Source organism: Budorcas taxicolor, chromosome 3 (genome assembly GCF_023091745.1).
Source record: "Budorcas taxicolor isolate Tak-1 chromosome 3, Takin1.1, whole genome shotgun sequence".
Lineage (NCBI taxonomy): Eukaryota > Metazoa > Chordata > Mammalia > Artiodactyla > Bovidae > Budorcas > Budorcas taxicolor.
In genome coordinates this window covers 18,327,876-18,350,553 of record NC_068912.1, presented here as the reverse complement: position 1 = coordinate 18,350,553, position 22,678 = coordinate 18,327,876, and the positions used below count along the sequence as shown (strand labels likewise).

Here is a 22,678-nt window from a genome sequence, read left to right as displayed (position 1 = left end):
TGACCAGGCACCACTCCTGACCAACTAAATGGCACTTCATGAGGGTGAGGCCCATGGGTCTCTGTGTTTATCAAACCCAAATTATGTTGCCTCTGATCTCCACTGTTTGAAAACCACTATGACCCTAGTAGAGGCTTTGTAGAAGAAACAGCCCACTTCTCCAGGGTAAGATTTTCATTCTGAAAGTTCTGTCTTATCTAAGTCTGAGAAACTCAAAAAGATATAGAACTAACTTAGAGCACAGAGCGTAGATACACAAATGCCACCTCCTGCTTCACAGCTCATCCTTCATCAGATTTCTAGATTTTCTCTCTAGCTCCCCTCATTCTTGCCATCCCCAAGGCCCTGAAAGGTTGTTGTTGAATTACGACACCGGGATTCTTGGCCCCCGGAGGAGAAGAATTCAATCCGGGGCCAGAGACAAGGCTTGATCACTCAGAGTTTTGTGTAATAAAGTTTTATTAAAGTATAAAGGAGATAGAGAAAGCTTCTGACATAGGCATCAGAAGGGGGCAGGAAGAGTACCCCCTTGCTAGTCTTCAGCTGGAAGTTATATAGTCACAAGCAGCCTGTTAATGAAAGAAAGGAATGTCTCAAAACTCAGAATGGCACCAGGCCCCTCACCCATAAGATGTATTTTGGGATAATCTTGGCTCCAAATGGTTTATCTTGGGCCATAAAAGGATTAACTTGAATCTTGAGGAAGGGCACAGCACCATGGAAATAGTTTTATTTACATAGATTAGAGGAACAATATTGGAGTATAACATACTGGTTTATCAAGTAGGTTCTGAGCCCAAAAGGCAGAACCGGCTTGAAGACAGAGTTTGGGGTAAATGTATAGTACATTAGCATAGCTTAAGATAAACATTTCCATAAAAAAGGCAACGGTTAACTTCAGGTGAAACCAGGTGTCATTATGGCAACACAGGATTTTGAGAGAAACCTCTTTTAAATGTGTATAGAGAAGGAAAAAATATCCCTAGTTTGTTTCCTCCTGCCGTTTAAGAGAGATAAAATGTCTGACACTTGCAGGCTATTTCCTCCGTTTGGAGACCCCTGGCCTTCCTGCCTGTTACCCTCTCAGCCCTGCCCCCCACTCCCCAACCTCCCTTCTGCTCTGAGCATCCTCTGTGGAAGGTCCTGTTCCCACTCCCAGCGGACACTCACTAGGGTACACACAGCACAGGGTTGTCAGCACCTCAGGAGAGGAGTGGATGGAGGTGCTCTGGGCCCAAGGCCCTTTTATCTTGATCTTGGGCTCTGCCCTCAGGTGTGAGACATGACCTGGGCATGAGAAGACTGCCTCCTGCCACCCATGTGGCTCCTGTGACTGGTGACACTGGCAGCTCCTCTCTGCCTCCCTCCATTTAGCTCCTGGCAGCTGCTCCCAACCAGGAATAGGACTGCTTAGAAAAGGTGGCAGGGAAAAAAATCCCTACCTATAATTCCTCCCCACTCTCTCCCCCTGAAAGATACCCACTTGATTAATTTTAGACCTTGAATTCCCGACTCTTTTTTTTTTCTTGTCTCCCAAGTCTTAATTCAAAGGTTCTGAGCAATCTGGTTTAAATCAAGTTTCACAGAATCTTCCAACTTTATTAGTGAGAGAGAGAGAGTGTGTGTGTGTGTACCTTCAGGGGCATGAGTTTGGGGTTGTTTGCATGTGTATATGTTCCACAACAACTAAGAACCTCATTTAAAGAGTCATACAGACCTGAGAGAATCATTCTGCCACCTACTGGCTGCACGATGGTGTGGTCACTCATCTAGAGCCAGACATCCTGGAATGTGAAGTCAAGTGGGCCTTAGAAAGCAACATTACGAACAAAGCTAGTGGAGGTGATGGAATTCCAGTTGAGCTATTTCAAATCCTGAAAGATGATGCTCTGAAAGTGCTGCACTCAATATGCCAGCAAATTTGGAAAACTCTGCAGTGGCCACAGGACTGGAAAAGGTCAGTTTTCATTCCAATCCCAAAGAAAGGCAATGACAAAGAAAGCTCAAACTACTGCATAATTGCACTCATCTCACACACTAGTAAAGTAATGCTCAAAATTCTCCAAGCCAGGCTTCAGCAATATGTAAACCATGAATTTCCAGATGTTCAAGCTGGTTTTAGAAAAGGCAGAGGAACCAGAGATCAAATTGCCAACATCTGCTGGATCATGGGAAAAGCAAGAGAATTCCAGAAAAACATCTATTTCTGCTTTATTGACTATGCCAAAGCCATTGACTGTGTGGATCACAATAAACTGTGGAAAATTCTAAAAGAGATGGGAATACCAGATCACCTGACCTGCCTGTTGAGAAACCTGTATGCAGGTCAGGAAGCAACAGTTAGAACTGGACATGGAACAACAGACTGGTTCCAAATAGGAAAAAGAGTACGTCAAGGCTGTATATTGTCACCCTGCTTATTTAACTTCTATGCAGAGTACATCATGAGAAACACTGGGGTGGAAGAATCACAAGCTGGAATCAAGAATGCTCGGAGAAATCTCAATAACCTCAGATATGCAGATGACACCACCCTTATGGCAGAAAGTGAAGAGGAGCTAAAAAGCCTCTTGATGAAAGTGAAAGAGGAGAGGGAAAAGTTGGCTTAAAGCTCAACATTCAAAAAACGAAGATCATGGTATCCGGTCCCATCACTTCATGGGAAATAGATGGGGCAACAGCGGAAACAGTGTCAGACTTTATTCATTTATTTATTTATTTGGTCTCCAAAATCACTGCAGATGGTGATTGTAGCCATGAAATTAAAAGACACTTACTCTTTGGAAGTTTGACCAACCTAGATAGTATATTGAAAAGCAGAGATATTACCTTGCCAACAAAGTTCCGCCTAGTCAAGGCTATGGTTTTTCCAGTAATCATATATGGATATGAGAGTTGGACAGTGAAGAAAGCTGAGCGCTGAAGAATTGATGCTTTTGAACTGTGGTGTTGGAGAATACTCTTGAGAATCCCTTGGACTGCAAGGAGATCCAACCAGTCCATCCTAAAGGAGATTAGTCCTGGGTGTTCATTGGAAGGACTGATGCTGAGGCTGAAACTCCAATATTTTGGCCATCTCATGTGAAGAGTTGACTCATTGGAAAAGACTCTGATGCTGGGAGGGATTGGGGGCAGAAGGAGAAGGGGACGACAGAGGATGAGATGGCTAAATGGCATTGCTGACTCAATGGACATGAGTTGAGTGAACTCCGGGAGTTGGTGATGCACAGGGAGGCCTGATGTGCTGTGATCCATGGGGTCACAAAGAGTCAGACACGACTGAGCGATTGAACTGAACTGAGATCACTTTGTGCAGTATGAATCCTACAGTGTTGAGATATGTGGTCTGTATGTAGTTGAATACACCACTACTTAGAAATATTACAGAGATGATGAGAGAGACTAAATATGTGAAGATATGTATGTGTGTGGATGTATATGCACCTACACCCTCACACACACATATGTATCTCACCATGCTTCTCTCTGCATCTGGAATTGCTTGGTGCTCAGCCTTCTCTCAATTGTTCTGCCTCTTAAATGCCTATCTCTCCTTTGCCCCATCCCTCAGTGGGTTTCAATTCCCTTATTGAATTCTATTCTTCATTGGGTTCCATCCGTCACCTTAAGAAGTAAGTTTCCTGGACCACTAAGGAGGTTTCACCTTGGGGTCTACAATGAGCCAGTCTCTACTGATGGATTGTTGAGGGCTTTGTAGACCTTGGCTACATCTCCAGTATAGGCTCTGCTACTTCCATTTAGAAATGTTCTTCTTAAGCTGAAATGGCTTACTTTTTTTCTACTGTAATTTGTTTCCGCTTGTCAAACTCCTATGCTTTATTCCATGTTTTATGTTCTACTGAAACTGTTTTGTTCAAATATAACTTGCTGTGATATTCTTTTTGTGTCTTTTCTCTGAAATACATTTAAAACAAACTATCCTTGAATCCTCAGCTTAGGTCTTATATTTCTATCTCCCTCATCAGCTCCTAATATAGGACTATGCATTCAATGGCTATTGAGTTTTAAAATTTGTTGATTAATATTAGTGTTAATTTTCCTTTGATGATGACTTATGCCATCATCAACAGAATTCTTACTCTGAGATGTTCACATTACAGTGTACAAACCCTATCATCTTGCATAAATTTTCCCCTTGAATACCTGGGTATGGTTCATGCTGTTTCAAAGAGTATATTTAATTAGTAATTTTGATTATGTTGCTCATGCAGGTAGCTTTGATTCAGGAATCCAGTCTATTCATTCCAAAGACAATGGGATGTGGAAGTTATTCTGTCCATGCCTCTGCCATCACAAAGGGCAGTGCCCTAAAATACCAGTTAACTTGACTTGGGTTTAGCAACATGATGTAACATCTTTACAACTGGGTTTAGATCTCAATGGCTTGGGTACCATTTTAACATAAACGACGTGCACTAGTAAAGGACTGATTTTTTGAGAGAACATGTTTCTTCAGTGGTCAGGCCTTCATAATCTCAGGAGATAGGAGAGAGGAATGCTGACCCCTAGTGAGAATTAATGCAGACGGTGAATTTTGCTCTGTTTTCTAGATCCCACACTATGCATATGAGTGATTCTTATTCATTTCCTTCTACTCCAAACATCTACTTATAGTAACAACAATAAATCAATAGTCAAAAATTACTAGAATATGTACCTAGTGATTTTTTTTATAAGTAAAATAGTTTAAGCATGGCAAAAAATATCACCACAATAATTGAGAGAGACACATGTATCCCAATGTTGACTGCAGCACTGTTTACAATAGCTAGGACATGGAAGCAACCTAGATGTCCATTGGCAGATGAATGGATAAGGAAGTAGTGGTACATATTGACACAGTGGAATATTACTCTGCTACAAAACACATTTGAGTCAATTCCAATGAGGTGGATGAAATGGGAGCTTATCCTACAGAGTGAAGTAAATCAGAGAGAAACACAAATACTGCATATTAATGCATATATAGAAGACTCTAGGGCTCAGACGGTAAAGCATCTGTCTACAATGCGGGAGACCTGGGTTTGATCCCTGGGTCAGGAAGATCTCCTGGAGAAGGAAATGGCAATCCACTCCAGTACTATTGCCTGGAAAATCCCATGGACAGAGGAGCCTGGTAAGCTACAGTCCCTGGGGTCGCAAAGAGTTGGACATGACTGAGTGACTTCACTTAATGCATATATATGGAATTTAGAAAGACGGCAATGATGATCCTGTATGCAAGGCAGCAAAAGAGACACAGACATAAAGAACAGGCTTTTGGGATCTGTGGGAGAAGGAGAGGGTGGGATGATTTGAGAGAATAGCTTTGAAACATGTGTATTACCATGTGTAAACAGATGACCAGGGGAAGTTTGATGTGTGAAGCAGGGCACTGAAAGCTGGTGCTCTGGGGCAACCCAGAGGGACGGCGGGGAGGGAAGCGGGAGGGAGGTCAGGTCTGGGGGACACATGTGCACCCGTGGCTGATTCACGTCAGTGTATGGCAAAACCCACCACAATATTGTAAAGCAATTATCCTCCAATTAAAATAAAGTAATTAAGAAAATATCACCACATTAAAAACCTATATGGGGCAAGGCATCATTTTCAAAACAACCACCTGAGAGAAAACAAAATATACAAATCAGTAATAGGTCAAAATTCAAAATAAACAGAAATTTATTATAATTTTATAGAAAATGAATAAACCTACCTACAAACTAATGGACAAAATGCAAGAACAAATAGCTTAGGAAGAAATTCACACAAGTAATACATTTTGAAATTTATTGTTTCATGTTTGTACGTGCAAGTAACCACAAAGTACAAATAAATAAGAATGACTTCTCAGGAATAAGACCTATCAAATTTATTCCTTTATGCGGGACTGGAACAAATATAAAAGGGGTAACAAAACTCAGTTTTGCTGAAGGTGATCAAAAGTGGATCTTAAGTTGTTAGAAATATAAATTGGCCTAGCCATCTGAATGGAAGTTTGGTGATTCATTATTCAATACATAATTACTCTTCGTATACAAATTTGCTTTAAGATGAACATACTCTTTAAAACAGGCATTGAACTTCTAAGAATGTAACCTAAGTAAAAAAGGTTTTATAAAAATTTTATGTGTAAGGATAATTGCTACTAGGAAATTAAAAAAATAACAAAAGTTAGAAAAGTTGCAAGATATATCAGAATATATAATAAATTATGTTTTTACTGACCAGCAAAAAGTAATTCAAAAATATGATTTTAGAATTTGCTAAAGTATAAAAAATATATAAAGTCTAAAATATGATCCTTGTGTAAAATTTTTTGGTAAAAGGGAAAACTTTATTGAAATACATTATAAAGTACCAAAATAAGTAGAGTTATACTGTATTTATGGATGAATAAAAATTATCATAAAATTTGTCACCCCTTCACAAATTAATGAAAATATCTTGTGAAATTTTCATCACAATTCTAAAGATGTTTTGTCTTTCTTCATTTTCATTTGTGGGACATGACAAACTGACCCAAAATTGATAAAAAAAAAAAAAAAAGAGCAGAGATCTAGTAATTGTTAAAACAATCTTAGGGAGCAGAACAAAATCATGGAAACTGTATGATTAGATAGTGCAACTGATTTTACACCTACATTAATGAAGGCAGCAAGATAGTCTCACAGGGACAAATTGACAATGAAAATGATCATCAGTCCAACTACAGAAGTGCACATATGTGGAAACTCTGTTATGACTGAGTAGGTATTTTAGATTAGTGGTGAAAGTGAAATATTTGATTATGATAAGGAGACAACTGTTATCCACTTGGAAAAAATATGAAATTGTACAAAAATTCTTTCTAGGTTGAATAAGGGTTTTAACTTTTTAAAAACTTCTTACTTTATATTGGTGTATAGCCAATTAACAATGCGATCTGTTCAAGCACACAGCAAAGACATTGGGCCATGCATATACATGTATCCATTCTGCCCCAAACTCCCTTAACTTCTGAAGGAAAGCAAAATTTTACAACTTTCTAAAGAAAGCTGAAAAGAACAGATTTCTGAATTTACAAATGGTTGAGAAGTCTTAAAATCATGAAAAGTGCAAACAATACAATGTTGCAGAAATGCAGTTATATTAAAAATAAAACACTTTCTAATTAAATGACAGTATTAAAGGCAAACAGGAAAACAATTTATTTGGGAAAGATACAACTCACTTAATAATAGTGCATTAGTAACCAAGATATGTGAAGAACACTTACAGATCCTAACAAAAAGAAATTAAAAATAGAAAAATAGTTTTAAAATAAAAACAGAAAATTCATAGAAGAGAAAATCCAAATGAGCAACATAAAAAGATGCTCATGATCATTACTAAGCAAGAGAGACACATTACAACTGCAATAGTATACCAATTCATATGCATCAAATGGCAGTTATTTTAAGTCCATTAACAACACATAGAAAGGGTGATTCTTATATTAATATATCATAAGTAGAACTAGAAACTGATAAGAGGAGATTAGAGTAATGGACATGATCTAAAACACAACAGCCCCACTTGTAGGGGCTTAACTTAGAGAATCTCTCCAACATATATGAAAACAAACAAAAATCTCCATAGCTACAATATTTATACAGCAAAGAGAGCAAACAATCTAAGTGCTCACCTAAAAAAAGAGTAAGGATAAAATCAAGCTCTCAAGCTGTACTCATAGATGGATACTATACATTGTAGAAAGAAACTATAGCTACACAAATCAGCTTGACTAACTCACAAAGTCATGTTTAAAGAAGAAAGAAAGTTACAGATGAGTCACTCAAGTATGATGCCATTACTATAAAATTGAAAGCACACAACTATATATATATATATATATATATAGTGTCAGAGTTATGAAGATGGAATAAAACATGAAGGAACATCTTAAAAACTTGCTTTAAACCAGATTGTATGTAGTCATTAATAACATTTGGGAAGAAAAAGGTAGTGTTGGGCAGAGCAAGGGGTAGGGATGGAGGCAGGATGGTTCCAGGAAGGAAAGGCAGGAGTCCTCAAGAAAGGCACCCTTCAGAAAAAACAAGTGGGGAAGGACAAGAGGATTTTCCCTCCCTGCCTTCATTTCTGAGCAGCCGTATTCCTTGGTGGTCACAGATGTCCTGAGCCACATGGAGGAAACTGCCAGTCATCACCTGTCACAGGAACCACATGGGTGGAAGGAAGCAGTCTTCTCATGCCCAGGTACTGTCTCACATCTGAGGGTAGAGTGCAAGGCTGGGATAAAAGGGCACTGGGGCCAGAGCACCTCCATCCACTCCTCTCCTGGGCTGCTGACAACGCTGTGCTGCGTATGCACTGGTGAGTGTCCACTGGGAACGGGAGCAGGGCTTTCTATAGAAGATGCTCAGACCAGAGTGGAGGAAACGTGGAGGCTTTGCAATGTGTCCACATGCCTATGTGTGTGTGTGTTGAGATGGGGAGGGTGAGAAGAGGACGAGACTGGTCTTTTTTAGCAAAATAACAAGTCTTGGGAAGGCTAAGGGAAGCGGCAGTGAGGAGGCTGGGAACCTGGGTAGGAGGAGTTGTGGAGTTGTGACTGAGTGTTCTAGAGAAATCCAATTGATGAATTTTTTTGTCAGTGAGCTGAAGGATTTGCAATATTGATCATGCTAACCTACAGCTGTGTTCAAAAAAGGACGCTCATCTCTGAAAACATAACTGTCCTCTTGGAAAAGCAGAGACGGTGACAGTAGTGCCCAGCCAGGAGAGAGGAAATCAGAACTGACTGACCCTTTCAAATTCTCAGATTAGTGGGTCTGCAGAAGTGAAGAGGCAAACCCCAAAGCTTGGTGCTAAGGTATTAGTTTGTGGTGAGTGTCTGTGGAGAACGCAGAGCACTGGACTAGCTCAAGGGCCTGCGTGCAAGTCCCAGCTTATATTAATTAAAAAGCTACTTCTGGGCAATCTCCAACATCCTTTGAGATTGTGAACATTGACAGTCCCTTGGACTGCAAGGAGATCCAACCAGTCCATTCTGAAGGAGATCAGCCCTGGGATTTCTTTGGAAGGAATGATGCTAAAGCTGAAACTCCAATACTTTGGCCACCTCATGCGAAGAGTTAACTCATTGGAAAAGACTCTGATGCTGGGAGGGATTGGGGGCAGGAGGAGAAGGGAACGACCGAAGATGAGATGGTTGGATGGCATCACTGACTCGATGGACGTGAGTCTGAGTGAACTCCGGGAGATGGTGATGGATAAGGAGGCCTGGCGTGCTGCGATTCATGGGGTCGCAAAGAGTCGGACACGACTGAGTGACTGAACTGAACTGAACTGATGTCCCTATAGGACAAGAATATCTAGGAAATTTTCCAAGAGGGAATGACTTTTCCCTAAAGATATGACTTCATTTCTAGACTGCTTCTTGGATTTTTTTTCATGATTTTTACAGTATAATTATAGTAGATCTCCTACATACTGGATGTTTGGGTTTAAGAACATTTTTTTACTATTTTGGTCTCAGTTTTTCTAATTATAAAGCAGGAGAACATTTGACATTAAAAAAAAGAAGCTATAAGAGCATTTGAGCAACTACTGGAAACAATTAAACTTCCAGTGTTTATTTATCTAGGATTGCATTAAATAGTTTGTCCAACTAAAGGGGATAGAAAGATGGTGAAAGCTCAGGAAGGGGCAGGGAGGTCTCTATGTGCTGGTCTGACCTGTTCTCTGACTCTCCCTCAGCTCCTGAGCCCACCCACCAAGATGTCCTGCCAGCAGAACCAGCAGCAGTGCCAGCCCCCTCCCAAGTGCGCCCCCAAGTGCCCCACCCCTAAATGCCCCCCAAAGTGTCCCCCGAAGTGCCCCCCAGTCTCCTCCTGCTGTGGCCCCAGCTCCGGGGGCTGCTGCAGCTCTGGGTGTGGGGGCTGCTGCAGCTCTGGGTGTGGGGGCTGCTGCCTGAGCCACCACAGGGGCCGCAGGTCCCACCACCGCCGCCGACCCCAGAGCTCTGATTGCTGCAGCCAGCCTTCGGGGGGCTCTGGGTGCTGTGGAGGGGGGAGTGGTCAGTCCTCTGGAGGCGGCTGCTGCTGAACTAGACCCTGAGCCAAGAAGAGCTGACCTGGGGACAACAGATGGACAAACACTTCCTCCTTCTCCTGCCCCTCCAGCTGGGCCTGCCCCAGTTGCTGGGGAGTCTGGGTGAGGCCTTTGAGCTCTGGTCCAGGGAGTACTTTTCCTTGGGTCCAGGAGCCCCAAACTCCCTCCCAAATCCATTTATTCACCTCCTTTTCATATGTGTGGAATCTCTGAGAACCCCAAAGCACAACCCCGTGTCCCTCTGAAGCTTCTCTTTTTGCATAAACCAGCCTGATGTGAAACAATAAAGCTAGAAGTCTGCATTCCTTCTGTCTGAAATGATATTTTTATCCCTACATCATCTTTCTCATACTCTGTACTCAACTTCTGGTTCCCCTAATGCCTCAGTATGTACAGACCTGGTTCAAATTTGCCACTTGTGCCGCTAATGCCCTTTATAGCAAAACAAAAAAAATGTATTGATTCAGAGTCTAATCCAGGATCCAATGCTGCATTTAGTTGCCATGATTCTTCAATCTCCTCCTACCTGTGACAGCCCTTAGGTTTTTTGTCCTTCATGTCCTGGGCATATTTAAGGAGCTCTTGGTTTAGTGGACAAACCCTTAGTTGGGGTTTGTCTGGGGCTCTTCTTAACTAGATGTGATTATGCAATTATGTAAGGGATGTCACAGAAGCGATGTTATGTCTATAGCATGTGAGAGCCTGATATCATGCCTCCCATGATACGTAAGTGACTCATTCCTGGGATTCTGAAAATTGGAATGCAGATATTTGGAAAGATTCTGAAAAGGCAAAACATTGAATTTCTAGGTTCAGATCTATTATTATCGTTGTTGTTGTTATTATTTGTAGTAGAAGCAGAATTTTCTACCCCATCTGAGTAAATTAAACCTGTATAGTCCCAGGAAATGGTAATGACCTCGGCATAAGAAGTAGCCTTGCGAGAAACTACTGGTTCTCACCTGGACCACCCTATTACCTCCCTTTACTCCTAGATAAGTGGACTGAAGTCCCAGTAAACCTCAAAAGGCGAAACATAAAGTGTGACCCACAAGCAAGCGTACTACACTCCACAAGAGCTACATGATGTTTTCTGATTTATATACATACAAACCCAGGGCATATGTGTGTGATGGATATTACTGCTGCTACTGGGCCGGGGTAATTGTGGAAAGGACTTAAAGTTGTATCAGGCCAAATTTTTGGATTTAGATCAGCCAGGTAGATATTCTAGGTTTAACATTGTAACTTTGGGGGTTAGAAAGGGCTTTAACAAATGGTTGAATGGCAATAACATGAAGCAAAGGCAGTCTCCACTAAATGAAGATGAAACACCAGAACTGCCTTAGTTTACTGCAGAGGAAGGGATCTGGAGGCTTGGTGTTATTGGAATCTAGGGTGAAGTTGTCATTTAAGATCTGCTTACCCACCCCAGAAGGGTCCAGAGGACTCACCTTTTACAATGACCAGGAGAAATCAATCGTAAAGGGGAGCTCTGGCATCCTTGAAGAGTTCTGCGACGGTTCTTCTCTATAAGCCAAAAACTACAATGGAATCTGATGTCACCAAAATGAGAAACCTAAACACAATAGGGATAATCGGATCCCAGGACAGCAGGACCAAGTGTCAACACTTAGTCACCCATAGCAAAGTGTGTGTGGCTACTGTAATGCATGACAGGGTCAATGCAGCAATCAGCATGTTCTGACCACCAGGGCGCTCTGTCTCTGCTAGTTAATCTCTGCTTACTTAGAAGTGAAGTAAATGTCAAGTCTCCCAAATTTTCACTTGATATATGAAAAGTTAAGAGTTCTAAGTCAAATGAACAAAACTGAATCATAAAAAGAGAGAATCATGTTCCACCAATCAGTTTCTAGTCTTGAGCTTGTTTATAAAACCCAGAACTCTTTGAATGAAGGAGAGGCCAGTTCCCTTTGAAGAAAAACCCTGGTACACTGCTTAAGAGTTAAATACTGTCAGTCTTTCCCCCAATCTTCCTCAAAGGGACCTATAATCTTTAACCAGGGTAACTGTGGATACACATGGCTTCAGCAGCATGAATTTTCAGTCACCATGACTGACATGCCTATAAAGACCAACACTGAGTTCAAGTAAGACACTATTACTAGGGTTGATGAGCCAGCTACCTGGAAGCAGGTTGACTATATCAGGACATATCATGAAATGGCAATGTTCTGTTCTTACTGGTATAAAGACTTTCTCTGAATCAAGGCAAATTGGAAGTGGTCAAACAGGAGATGACAGGAGTGAACATCGACATTCTAGAAACCAGTGAACTAAGATGGACCGGAATGCATGAATTTAACCCAGATGACCATTATATCTACTACTGTGGGCAGGAATCCCTTAGAAGAAATGGAGGAGCCATCATAGTCAACAAAAGAGTCCAAAATGCAGTACTTGGATGCCATCTCAAAAATGACAGAGTGATCTCTATTTGTCTCCAAGGCAAACCATTCAATGTCATGGTAATCCAAGTCTATGCCCCGACCAGTAATGTTAAAGAAGCTGAAGTTGAACAGTTCTATGAAGACCTACGAGACCTTCTAGAACTAACTCCCAAAAAAGATGTCCTTTTCATTATAGGGGACTGGAATGCAAAAGTGGGAAGTCAAAAAACACCTAGAGTAACAGTCAAATTTGGCCTTGGAGTAAAGAATGAAGCAGGACAAAGGCAAATAGAGCTCTGCCAAGAGAACACACTGGTCATAGCAAACACCCTCTTCCAACAACACAAGAGAAGACTCTACACATGGACATCACCAGATAGTCGACACTGAAATCAGATAGATTATATTCTTTGCAGCCAAAGATGGAGAAGCTCTATACAGTCAGCAAAAACAAGACCGCGAGCTGACTGTGGCTCGGATCATGAACTCCTTATTGCCAAATTCAGACTGAAATTGAAGAAAGTGGAGAAAACCACTCGACCATTCAGATATGACCTATATCACAGAGGATGAGATGGTTGGATGGCATCACCGACTCGATGGACATGGGTCTGAGTGAACTCCGGGAGTTGGTGATGGACAGGGAGGCCTGGCGTGCTGCAGTTCATGGGGTCACAAAGAGTGGGACATGACTGAGCAACTGAACTGAACTGGATATGGATTTGTCTTCCTTGAATGCAATTCTTCTGTCAAAATTCTCATCTGAGGACTTATAGAATGTCTTATTTATCATCATGGAGCTTCACAAGACACTGTTTCTCTGACACTTAATTTTATGTGTTGGTCTGAATGGCCATGGGATGCCCAAGCTAAGTGATATTTCTAGATATGTCTGTGATGGTGTTTCTGAATGAGGCTAGTATTTGAATCAGTGGATTCATTAAAATAGACTACTCTTCCCATTGTAGGTTTGGAATTACGCAGTCTATTGAGAACCTGAAAAGAACAGAAGGCAGAGGATGGAAAAATTGGCCCTTTTAAAATTCTTGAGCAATTTCTTGAGTTGACGCACTGAACTTTTCCTTGGTTTTTCTGATTCTCAGGCTTTCAGACCCAGACTGGAATCCATACCACTGGCTCCCCTGGTTCTTGGGCCTTCAGACGTGGACTGAATTATACCACCAGCTTTCCTGGGTTTTCCACTTGCAGATATCAGATCATGGATTTCTTAGCATCCTTAATTACATGAACCCATTTAAAAATATATATATATCTTCATATATATTATATAATATACTATATATATACAGTGCTAGTGTTCAGTCTCTCAGTCCTGTCTGACTCTTTGTGACCCCATGAGTTGTAGCCTGGCAGACTTCGCTGTCCATGGGGTTTTCCAGACAAGAATACTGGAGCAGGTTGCCATTTCCTCCTCCAGGGGATCTTCTCAACCTAGGGATTGAATCTGAGTCTCTTGCATCTCCTGTTTCGGAAGGCAGATTCTTTACCTCTGCATCAATATACATACATATGTATATATACATATGTATGTATATATATGTGTGTATAAAATCATATTTTTTTCTGCTTTTCTGGAGAACACTGACAAATACAGCAAGTAAAACAAAGCAACGGGTCTGCTTATGGAATTCACTCTTCCTACCATGTTCCACATCATCCTCAAGCAGCTGGCTTGATCAAACTGTGAAATGGCCTTTTCAAGACCTACTTACAGAACCAGGATAGTGGCAATACCTTTCAAGGTTGTGCAAGGCTCTTTAGGAGGCTGCATATGCTCAAAATCAGCAATCAATATTATGATTCTTTCTTCTATAACCAGACTATATAGGTCCAGGAATCAAAGTTGGAAATAGAGTGATACCACCCACACTATTACCCTTAGAGATTTACTACCAAAATTTTTGCTTCCTGTCCCTGTGATCTTATGCTGGTCAAGAGGTCTTAGTTCCTGAGAGAGGAATGCTTCCACCAGGACTCACAGTAATTCCATTGAACTGGAAGTTAAGACTGCCACCCAGCCACTTTGGCATCCTTATTCCTCTGAATCAAATGACAAAGAAGGGTGTTAATGCACTTGATGGAGTGACTGAGTCTGATTACCATTAGGAAGTTGGAATACTACTTCAGAATGGATGTAGTGAAGAATATATATGGAATATGGCAGATGACTTAGGGCATATCTAATTACTAACATACCCTTTGATGACAGATAATGGAAAACTACAACAGTCTACTTCAGACAGGAGTACTAGTGGTCCAGACCCTTCAGGAATTAATGTTGGGTCACCCTATTAGGTAAAAAAGAACCACAATCAGGACTTTAATTATTACTAGTATATCTTCCATATTTTGTTATAAATATGTTTGTATGTATGTGTATCTATAATGTCTTTGTTTTATTCCCTTTCTAATCTTGCTCACATAACATAAGATGTATTGAGTAATGCATTGAAACATTATCTAACTTTGCTGCTGTTGCTAAGTCACTTCAGTCGTGTCCGACTCTGTGCGACCCCATAGACGGCAGCCCACCAGGCTCCCCTGTCCCTGGGATTCTCCAGGCAAGAACACTGGAGTGGGTTGCCATTTCCTTCTCCAGTACATGAAAGTGAAAAGTGAAAAATGTCAAGGCTATCAGGGAGAAGAGTAAACATCACTCAAAGAACTTGTATCCTCTTTTGGGGAAAAGGTTAGTGCATTTTCTGTTGTACACAGCATAGTTGTGCATAGTGTTATCTGGAAATGTGACTTTATCATTGTCCTTATTTGGAGAATAAATATGGTGTAAGGAGATGTGTACAGGTGCCAAGCTGACAAGGGGTAAACTGTGATGGTTACCTTTATGTGTTAACTTGGTGAGGCCATGGTACCCAGACTGTAAGTCAAAAACCAGTCTAGATGTTGCTGTGAAGGTATTTCTTTGCATGTAATTAACATGTAAATCATAAAAGGTTCATATAGTCAAAGCTATGGTTTTTCTAGTAGTCATGTATGGATGTGAGAATTGGACCATAATGAAGTCTGAGCCCTGAAGAATTGATGTCTTTGAACTGTGGTATTGGAGAAGACTCTTGAGAGTCCCTTGGACTTCAAGATGAAACCAGTCAATCCTGAAGGAAATCAATCCTGAATATTTATTGGAAGGACTGATGCTGAAGCTCCAATCCTTTGGCCACCTGATGCAAAGAACTGACTCACTGTAAAAGACCCTGATGCTGGGAAAGATTGAAGGCAGGAGGAGAAGGGGATGACAGAGGATGAGATGGTTGGATGGCATCATCGACTCAATGGACATGAATTTGAGCAAGCTCCGGGAGATGGTGAAGTACAGGGAAGCTTGGCGTGCTGCAGTCTATGGGGCTGCAAAGAGTTAAATGTGACTGAGTGACTGAGCAACAACGTGTAAACCAGTAGATTTTGAGTAAATAGATAACCCTCTAGAGTGTGAGTGACTTCATCCTATCAATTGGAAGCTTTAAAAGAAAAGACTAACACTCTAAAAGAAGAGGGAATTCTGTCTACAGACAGCCCTCAGAATTCAGGCTCTAACATCAACTCTTTCATGAATCTTCAACCTGTGCTTACTCTACCGATACCAAACTTACAAGCCCCCACAACTGTGGGAGCCAATACCTTGGAATAAATCTCATTACATGCATGTTCATGCCCTATGGGTTCTCTTTTTCTGAAGATTCCTGACTAACACAATATGTGTGAATATGTACGTATATGAGAAATGAGGGCACTCTGTGTCCTTTGTCCATTGTGGTTTTATATGTTTTTAGACTTATGAAATAAATTTATATATTAAGTAAAGCAATTCCTTATCAGGTATGTATTGTAATTTTCTTGGAGTGGGAAGTCAAGTGGGCCTTAAGAAGCATTACTACAAACAAAGCTGGTGGAGTTGATGGAATTCCTTAAAATCCTAAAAGATGATGCTATTAAAGTGCTGCACTCAATATGCCAGCTAATTTGGAAAACTCAGCAATGGACATAGGCCTTGAAAAGAATTTCATTCCAGTCCCAAAGAAGGAAATGCCAAAGAATGTTCAAACTACTGTAGAACTGTGCTCATTTCACATGCTAGCAAGGTCATGCTTAAAATCCTTCAAGCTAGGCTTTAGCAGTATATCAACTGAGAGCTTTCAGGTGTTCAAGCTAGATTTAGAAAAGGCAGAGGAACCAGAGATCAAATTAACAACATCCACTGGATCATAGAAAAAGCAAGACAATTCCAGAAAAACATCTACTTCTGCTTCATTGACTATGCTATGGCCTGACTGTGTGGATCACAATAAACAGTGGAAAATTCTTAAAGATATGGGAATACCAGACCACCTTGCCTGTATCATGAGAAACTTGTATGCAGGTCAAGAAGCAATGGAACTGGACTGGAACCCTTGTCATGGAACAGTGGACTGGTTCAAAATTGGGAAGGAGTACATCAAGGCTGTGTATTATCACCTGCTGATTTAACTTACATGCAGAGTACATCATGCGAAATGCCAGGCTGTTGAATCACAAGCTGGCATCAAGATTGCAGAGAGAAATAGCAACAACCTCAGATATGCAAATGATACAATCCTAATGGCAGAAAGCGAGGAGGAACTAAATAGTCTTTGGATGAATGTGAAAAAAGAAAGAAAAAAGCTGACTTTAAAAACTAAGATCATGGCATCTGGTCCTATCATTTCATGGCAAATAGAGAGGGAAAAAATGGAAACTGTGACAGCCTTACTTTATTTTCATGGGCTCCAGAATCACTGTGGATGGTGACTACAGCCATAAAATTAAAAGATATCTCCTTCTTGGAAGAAAAGCTATGACGAACATAGATAGCATATTAAAAAGCAGAGATGTCACTTTGCCCACAAATTCTGTATAGTCAAAGGTATGGTTTCTCTAGTAGTCATGTTCAGATATGAAAGCTGGACCATAAAGAAGGCAGGGAGCTGAAGAATTGACACTTTCGAATTGTGGTGCTGGAGAAGACACTTGAGAGTCCCTTGGACAGTAAGGAGATCAAACCTGTCAATCCTAAAGGAAATCAACCCTGAATGTCCATTGGAAGGACTGATGCTGAAGTTGAAACTCCAATACTTTGGCCACCTGATATAAAAAGCCAACTTATTGGAAAAGACCCTGATGCTGGGAAAGATTGAAGGCAGGAGGAAAAGAGGATGACAGAGGAAGAGATGGTTGGATAGCATCACTGGCTCAATGGACATGAGTTTGAGCAAACTCTGGGAGATGGTTAAGGACAGGGAAGCCTGGCGTGCTGCAGCCCATGGGGTTACAGAGTAGGACACAACTTAGTGAGTGAACAACAACAAGTCTTACCTGTGGTACTTTATGCTATATAAAAATTATTTTATGTAATTTATCAATTCTTTCCTTTATATACTATGGATTTTGTGCCACTCTTAAAATATCTTCAGTCCCTTAATAATTAAGCAATAATCATTTAGAAATTATATTTCTTTAGGTTATTGATTACCATTTATAACTTCAAAGGAAGCTTTGCATGAAGGGAAAATGTGTTAATGTTCTACTTTGTAGCTCACATAGAGGAGAGTGGGAGGGCAGAGAGGAAAATTAACTCAGCTTGAATTACTTCCCATTGGATCTCCTGCTCCTTGAGAAGATGCAAGAATGATTGTAAGAGTTCTAGAACCCTTGGATGAATAGGTGACCTCAGAAAGACTTTGGTAGTCAAAATGCTTATTTAATGAGGCCAAAGCCATTGACAGCTAATATCCAGGGCCAAATAGTCAGTCCAAGTGATCCGATTGCAATCATGACTGTGACTCATCACCCAAGTCCAAGCAGATTGATACTTCAGATGCTGCCCTGCTTCGAGGCAGAGGTGTGGACCATATGACCTCTTTACCCCATCATTCTAGGTATCAGGAGCTGGATTCACAACCCATATCTATAAGCCAGTGCACAGATATTCCTGTCCACTCCCCCATAACTAAGCTCATTGGAACAACCTGAATGTCATAGCCAGGTGAGACAGGGGCAAATCTCTGCAGGGTGATGTGGCCATCACAGCTCACTGTGCCTATCTCAGTGGGAGGTCTTCTAGGAGGAGGACCTGTCACAGGGAAGAGCTACTTGTAAACCACACAGTGCTAATGCTAATGAAAGAATTCTTAAAAATCTATTAACTACATATGTGTGCATAACCTTGTCCCGGTTGCTGAAGGAGAATCAGAAATATAAGGCACAGCTTGTCAGATGGTCTGTTCAAATCTCATATGTAAGATATGTCACATAAAGCATATGGAGTAAGTGAGGCTTGAACTCATCATCTCAGAAAGGAAAATATCATAGAACAAAGCAGAGAAGTAGAGTAAGGAAAGATATGCTTACCATACAGCCAATACAGTAAATCTTGGGAAGAAAAACAGAAATTGGAGTAGTTGTATAGTCATATTACAGAGAGCCTTGCATATCAGTCAAAAATGATAACTTCAATCCTGAACACAGTGTGGAGCCCTGAATGGGGCTACCTTAAAGGGCAGACGTAATGATTCCTAGAGTGTGGGATGGTGGAAAGAGAATATGCTTGTATCCCAGTGAAGACTGGAGTCAAGGAGAAATCCTAGCAGATGGGAGGCAGTGATTCATCAGTGGAGGCCACCTACCTTTTCCTATCTGGTGCTGAGCATCATAGGGAGGGTAGATTCTGCACCTATATCTGTATCTGAGGCTGTATCTGCATCTCTATCGCTGTCTATCACTGATCTATTTTACATCACAATTTTAAAAATATAGTCAATCTAAGTCAATCTAAAACCCCCTATGCCTGTGCACATATATACGTTTCACCAGTTATTGGCTATCCTTATCCATTATGACCCTGATATAGATATTATTAACTCAATTCATATCTTACTCTACTCCAAAAAATTATTCTGGTCACTTCTGGAAAGAAGATTTTCTTCCCATAATTAATCCTAGCTCTGATTTCCTTTCATCTGATTAATTTGTTTAGTTTTTTTGTGATGTTGCCTTCTACACATGGAAGGCTCACCTGCTACCTACCAAACTGACATTAGTCCTTATCTTAATCTTGTAAAAATGTTCATATACAAACACCCTTGAAGGAACCCTTGGGTTCTTGCAGGAACAAAAAAGTAACACTGGAGATTCCTACTGAACCCAAGACCTCCTGTTCTGTTAGGTCCTCCTGGTTGCTCCACCTGGGCACACGTTTCAGTAGGGTCGCAGCCCCTCTACCTGTGCCCCAGGGCTGAGCCCTCTCACTGTCTCTTCTTGCTGCTTTCTGGTCCACCAGCTCACAGGTTTCCTTGTGTAAGATTCTTGGAAAGCAAATTCTCATTCTACTATGTAAGGCAATGCAGATTTACTCCCTAGTTATTCAACAGGGATACTGTTTTATGAAAATGCACCAAAAAAAGCCCAGGTGAAAAAAAATGGTCCTTTAAAAAGTCAGATGTATGTATCCTAGAAAAGAGCTCCTCACTTTTAATTATCAATGGATAGGTAGCTCATTTGTGAGGATCCGATGTGTGCAGGAGCCACAGGAGTCACAGGTTTGATCCCTGGACCAGGAAGATCTGCTGGAGGAGAAAATGGCAACCTACCGCAGTATTCTTGCTGAGATAATCCCATGGACAAAAGAGTCTGGTGGCCTACAGTCCATGGGATTGCAGAGTCAGACATGACTGAGCACGCATACACGGTGTGCTATGGGACCTTTTGCAGACATTTTACTCTTTGATTTTGTTGACTCTCATGACACCATTGAGACTAGTTTTTCTCAACCATTTTAAAGTTGAGGAAACAGAATGAGAAAGGTTGGGTGATTTTCATAAGATCACATAGCTGAATGTCAGGACCAGGGGTTCTGTCCCAGATGGGTCTCACTCCCAATCCAGGCTTTGAACAGGAACAGCACAGACACGAACATCCACACACACAGGATGGGCCTGGGGGCTGGGGCATAAGCAGAGACCCTTGGAGGCTCCATGAGTCTTAGTTCAAAGCAGACCATCAGAGAACTAGGACAGGAGGGCTTGGGAGGCCAATTCCCAGAGGAAGGTGTGAGGGAGGGAAGCCGTAAGGAGAATGAGGGGGCACTGGTGCTGGGGATGCCCTGAGCCCCGTGGAGGGAGGCAAGGAGGAGCTGCCAGTCATCACCTGTCACAGGAGCCACGTGGGTGGCAGGAGGCGGTCCTCTCATGCCCAGGCCCTGTCTCACACCTGAGGGCAGAGCCCAAGGCCAGGATAAAAGGGCCTTGGGGCAGAGCACCTCCATCCACTCCTCTCCTGAGGTGTTGATGACTCTGTGCTGTGTGTGCACTGGTGAGTGTCCACTGGGAGTGGGACCAGGGCCTTCCACAGAGGAGGCCCAGGCCAGAGGGGAGGGCAGGGAGCAGGGCCTTGGGGGATGTGGCCCATATTATTATAGAGAGAGAGACAAGCCCTGGAAGGACAGAAGGAACCAGGAGCAGGCAGGGAGACAGGGAGAATGATAGGAGTTTCGTGATGGCTAAGGACATTGGGAGGGATCCAAAGACCTGCAGCTTTGTGGAGGGGGTACTCCCAGGATGAAAGAAGGAAACCACTGGCTGTTCTGATATTCTGGAACAGGTCTCAGAAAGGGAGTTTACCGTCTAGAGATACTGTATCCTCTGCCTGGTATGATTTGAGCAATTGTCAGAGTGAGGAGAGAATTAGAGGCACTCTGGGAGATATTATACACATGGGTAAGGATAGAGCCTGGGAATGCATTGTACACTTTTAGAGGTGGAAAAGCACAAGATGTTTAATAATTTTTAGGCTAAGGATGGTGTAAGAGGTGTTTTTGAGGCCATTATAGGTCAGGATCTGAGTCAAGGGAACTCTCATCGTTCTCTCTAACAAGGGAGCCAGCCAGGAAATTCCTCAGATCCCTTTCTAATCTGAAGTTGTAAATTTCCAAAACGTGAAATTATTTTGGGTGTTAACAGGACTTTTTTCCATAAAGAAAATATTTCAGTTCTAAGTTCATCTCTATAGAACAATTTCAGTATTTGAATGAAATAAGTGAAAAGAATTGGTTTTTAAATATCATTTAATGTCAATTTTCAAATTGGTAAAATAGGTTATGACCACTTCTTACTTTAAAACGAATAAGATGAGCTTCGAAGGAGAGGTCCTATCAGAGTAGTTGATAAGACATTAAAATAATAACAGAGGCAAGTTATTTCAACATACATGTTAGAAATGATGTTGAAAAGTCAGGAAGGGGCGGGGAGGTCTCTGTGTGCTGGTCTGACCTGCTGTCTGTCTCTCCCTCAGCTCCTGAACCCACCCACCAAGATGTCCTTCCAGCAGAACCAGCAGCAGTGCCAGCCCCCTCCCAAGTGTGCCCCCAAATGCCCCACCCCTAAATGCCCCCCAAAGTGCCCCCCAGTCTCCTCTTGCTGTGGTGTCAGCTCCGGGGGCTGCTGCAGCTCCGGGTCTGGGGGCTGCTGCAGCTCTGGGTCTGGGGGCTGCTGCCTGAGCCACCACAGGCGTCGCAGGTCCCACCGCCACAGACCCCAGAGGTCTGACTGCTGCAGCCAGCCCTCAGGGGGCTCCGGGTGCTGTGGAGGGGGGAGTGGTCAGTCCTCTGGAGGCGGCTGCTGCTGAAGATGTCCCTGAATCTACAAGATCCAACCTGGGGACAGCACACTGCTGAGGACATCATCTTTATCCTCCTTCATTGGTTGCAGAGCCTGAGAGGTCCTGTAGAAGAATCTGAACTTGCAAAGACAATGAACCCTCCCTGGGGTTCAGAAACTCAAATTTTCTTCTGAGTCCCCTTCCATGGCCTTGGATTCTATGTCTACCCTCACTTCCCTAGGAAAACTTCCCTAAGTTACTCCTCGTGGTATTTTCTTAAAGGGTGCTCTCTGACTGATGTAAAACAATAAAATGAATCTGCTCAGCATGTTGGCCTTGAGTCTCCTTTTTTTTCTACCCTGATCTCTCCCGCTGGTGGTCTTGAACCCCATGCACCAGAGAGGCACTCTGATGCAAAGGAGACAAATGCTCCTAACTCTTGTTTTTTCTTATGTCATCAGGGCCCTGAAGTATCATTGACGGACTGAGTTTCAAGTGCTTTTTTTGTAAACATTATTTCCTGGGTTCTT

The 22,678-nt window shown here is 41.9% G+C and overlaps 1 protein-coding gene across 1 annotated transcript; it reads left to right on the top strand.

Moving 5' to 3' along the window:
- The first annotated feature begins 9,762 nt into the window (after window positions 1-9,762).
- LOC128044906 (late cornified envelope protein 1F-like) lies at window positions 9,763-10,089 on the top strand. The gene has a single exon (XM_052637319.1). It carries the CDS (start codon window positions 9,763-9,765, stop codon window positions 10,087-10,089), a length of 327 nt encoding a protein of 108 aa, XP_052493279.1.
- Window positions 10,090-22,678: the final 12,589 nt, after the last annotated feature.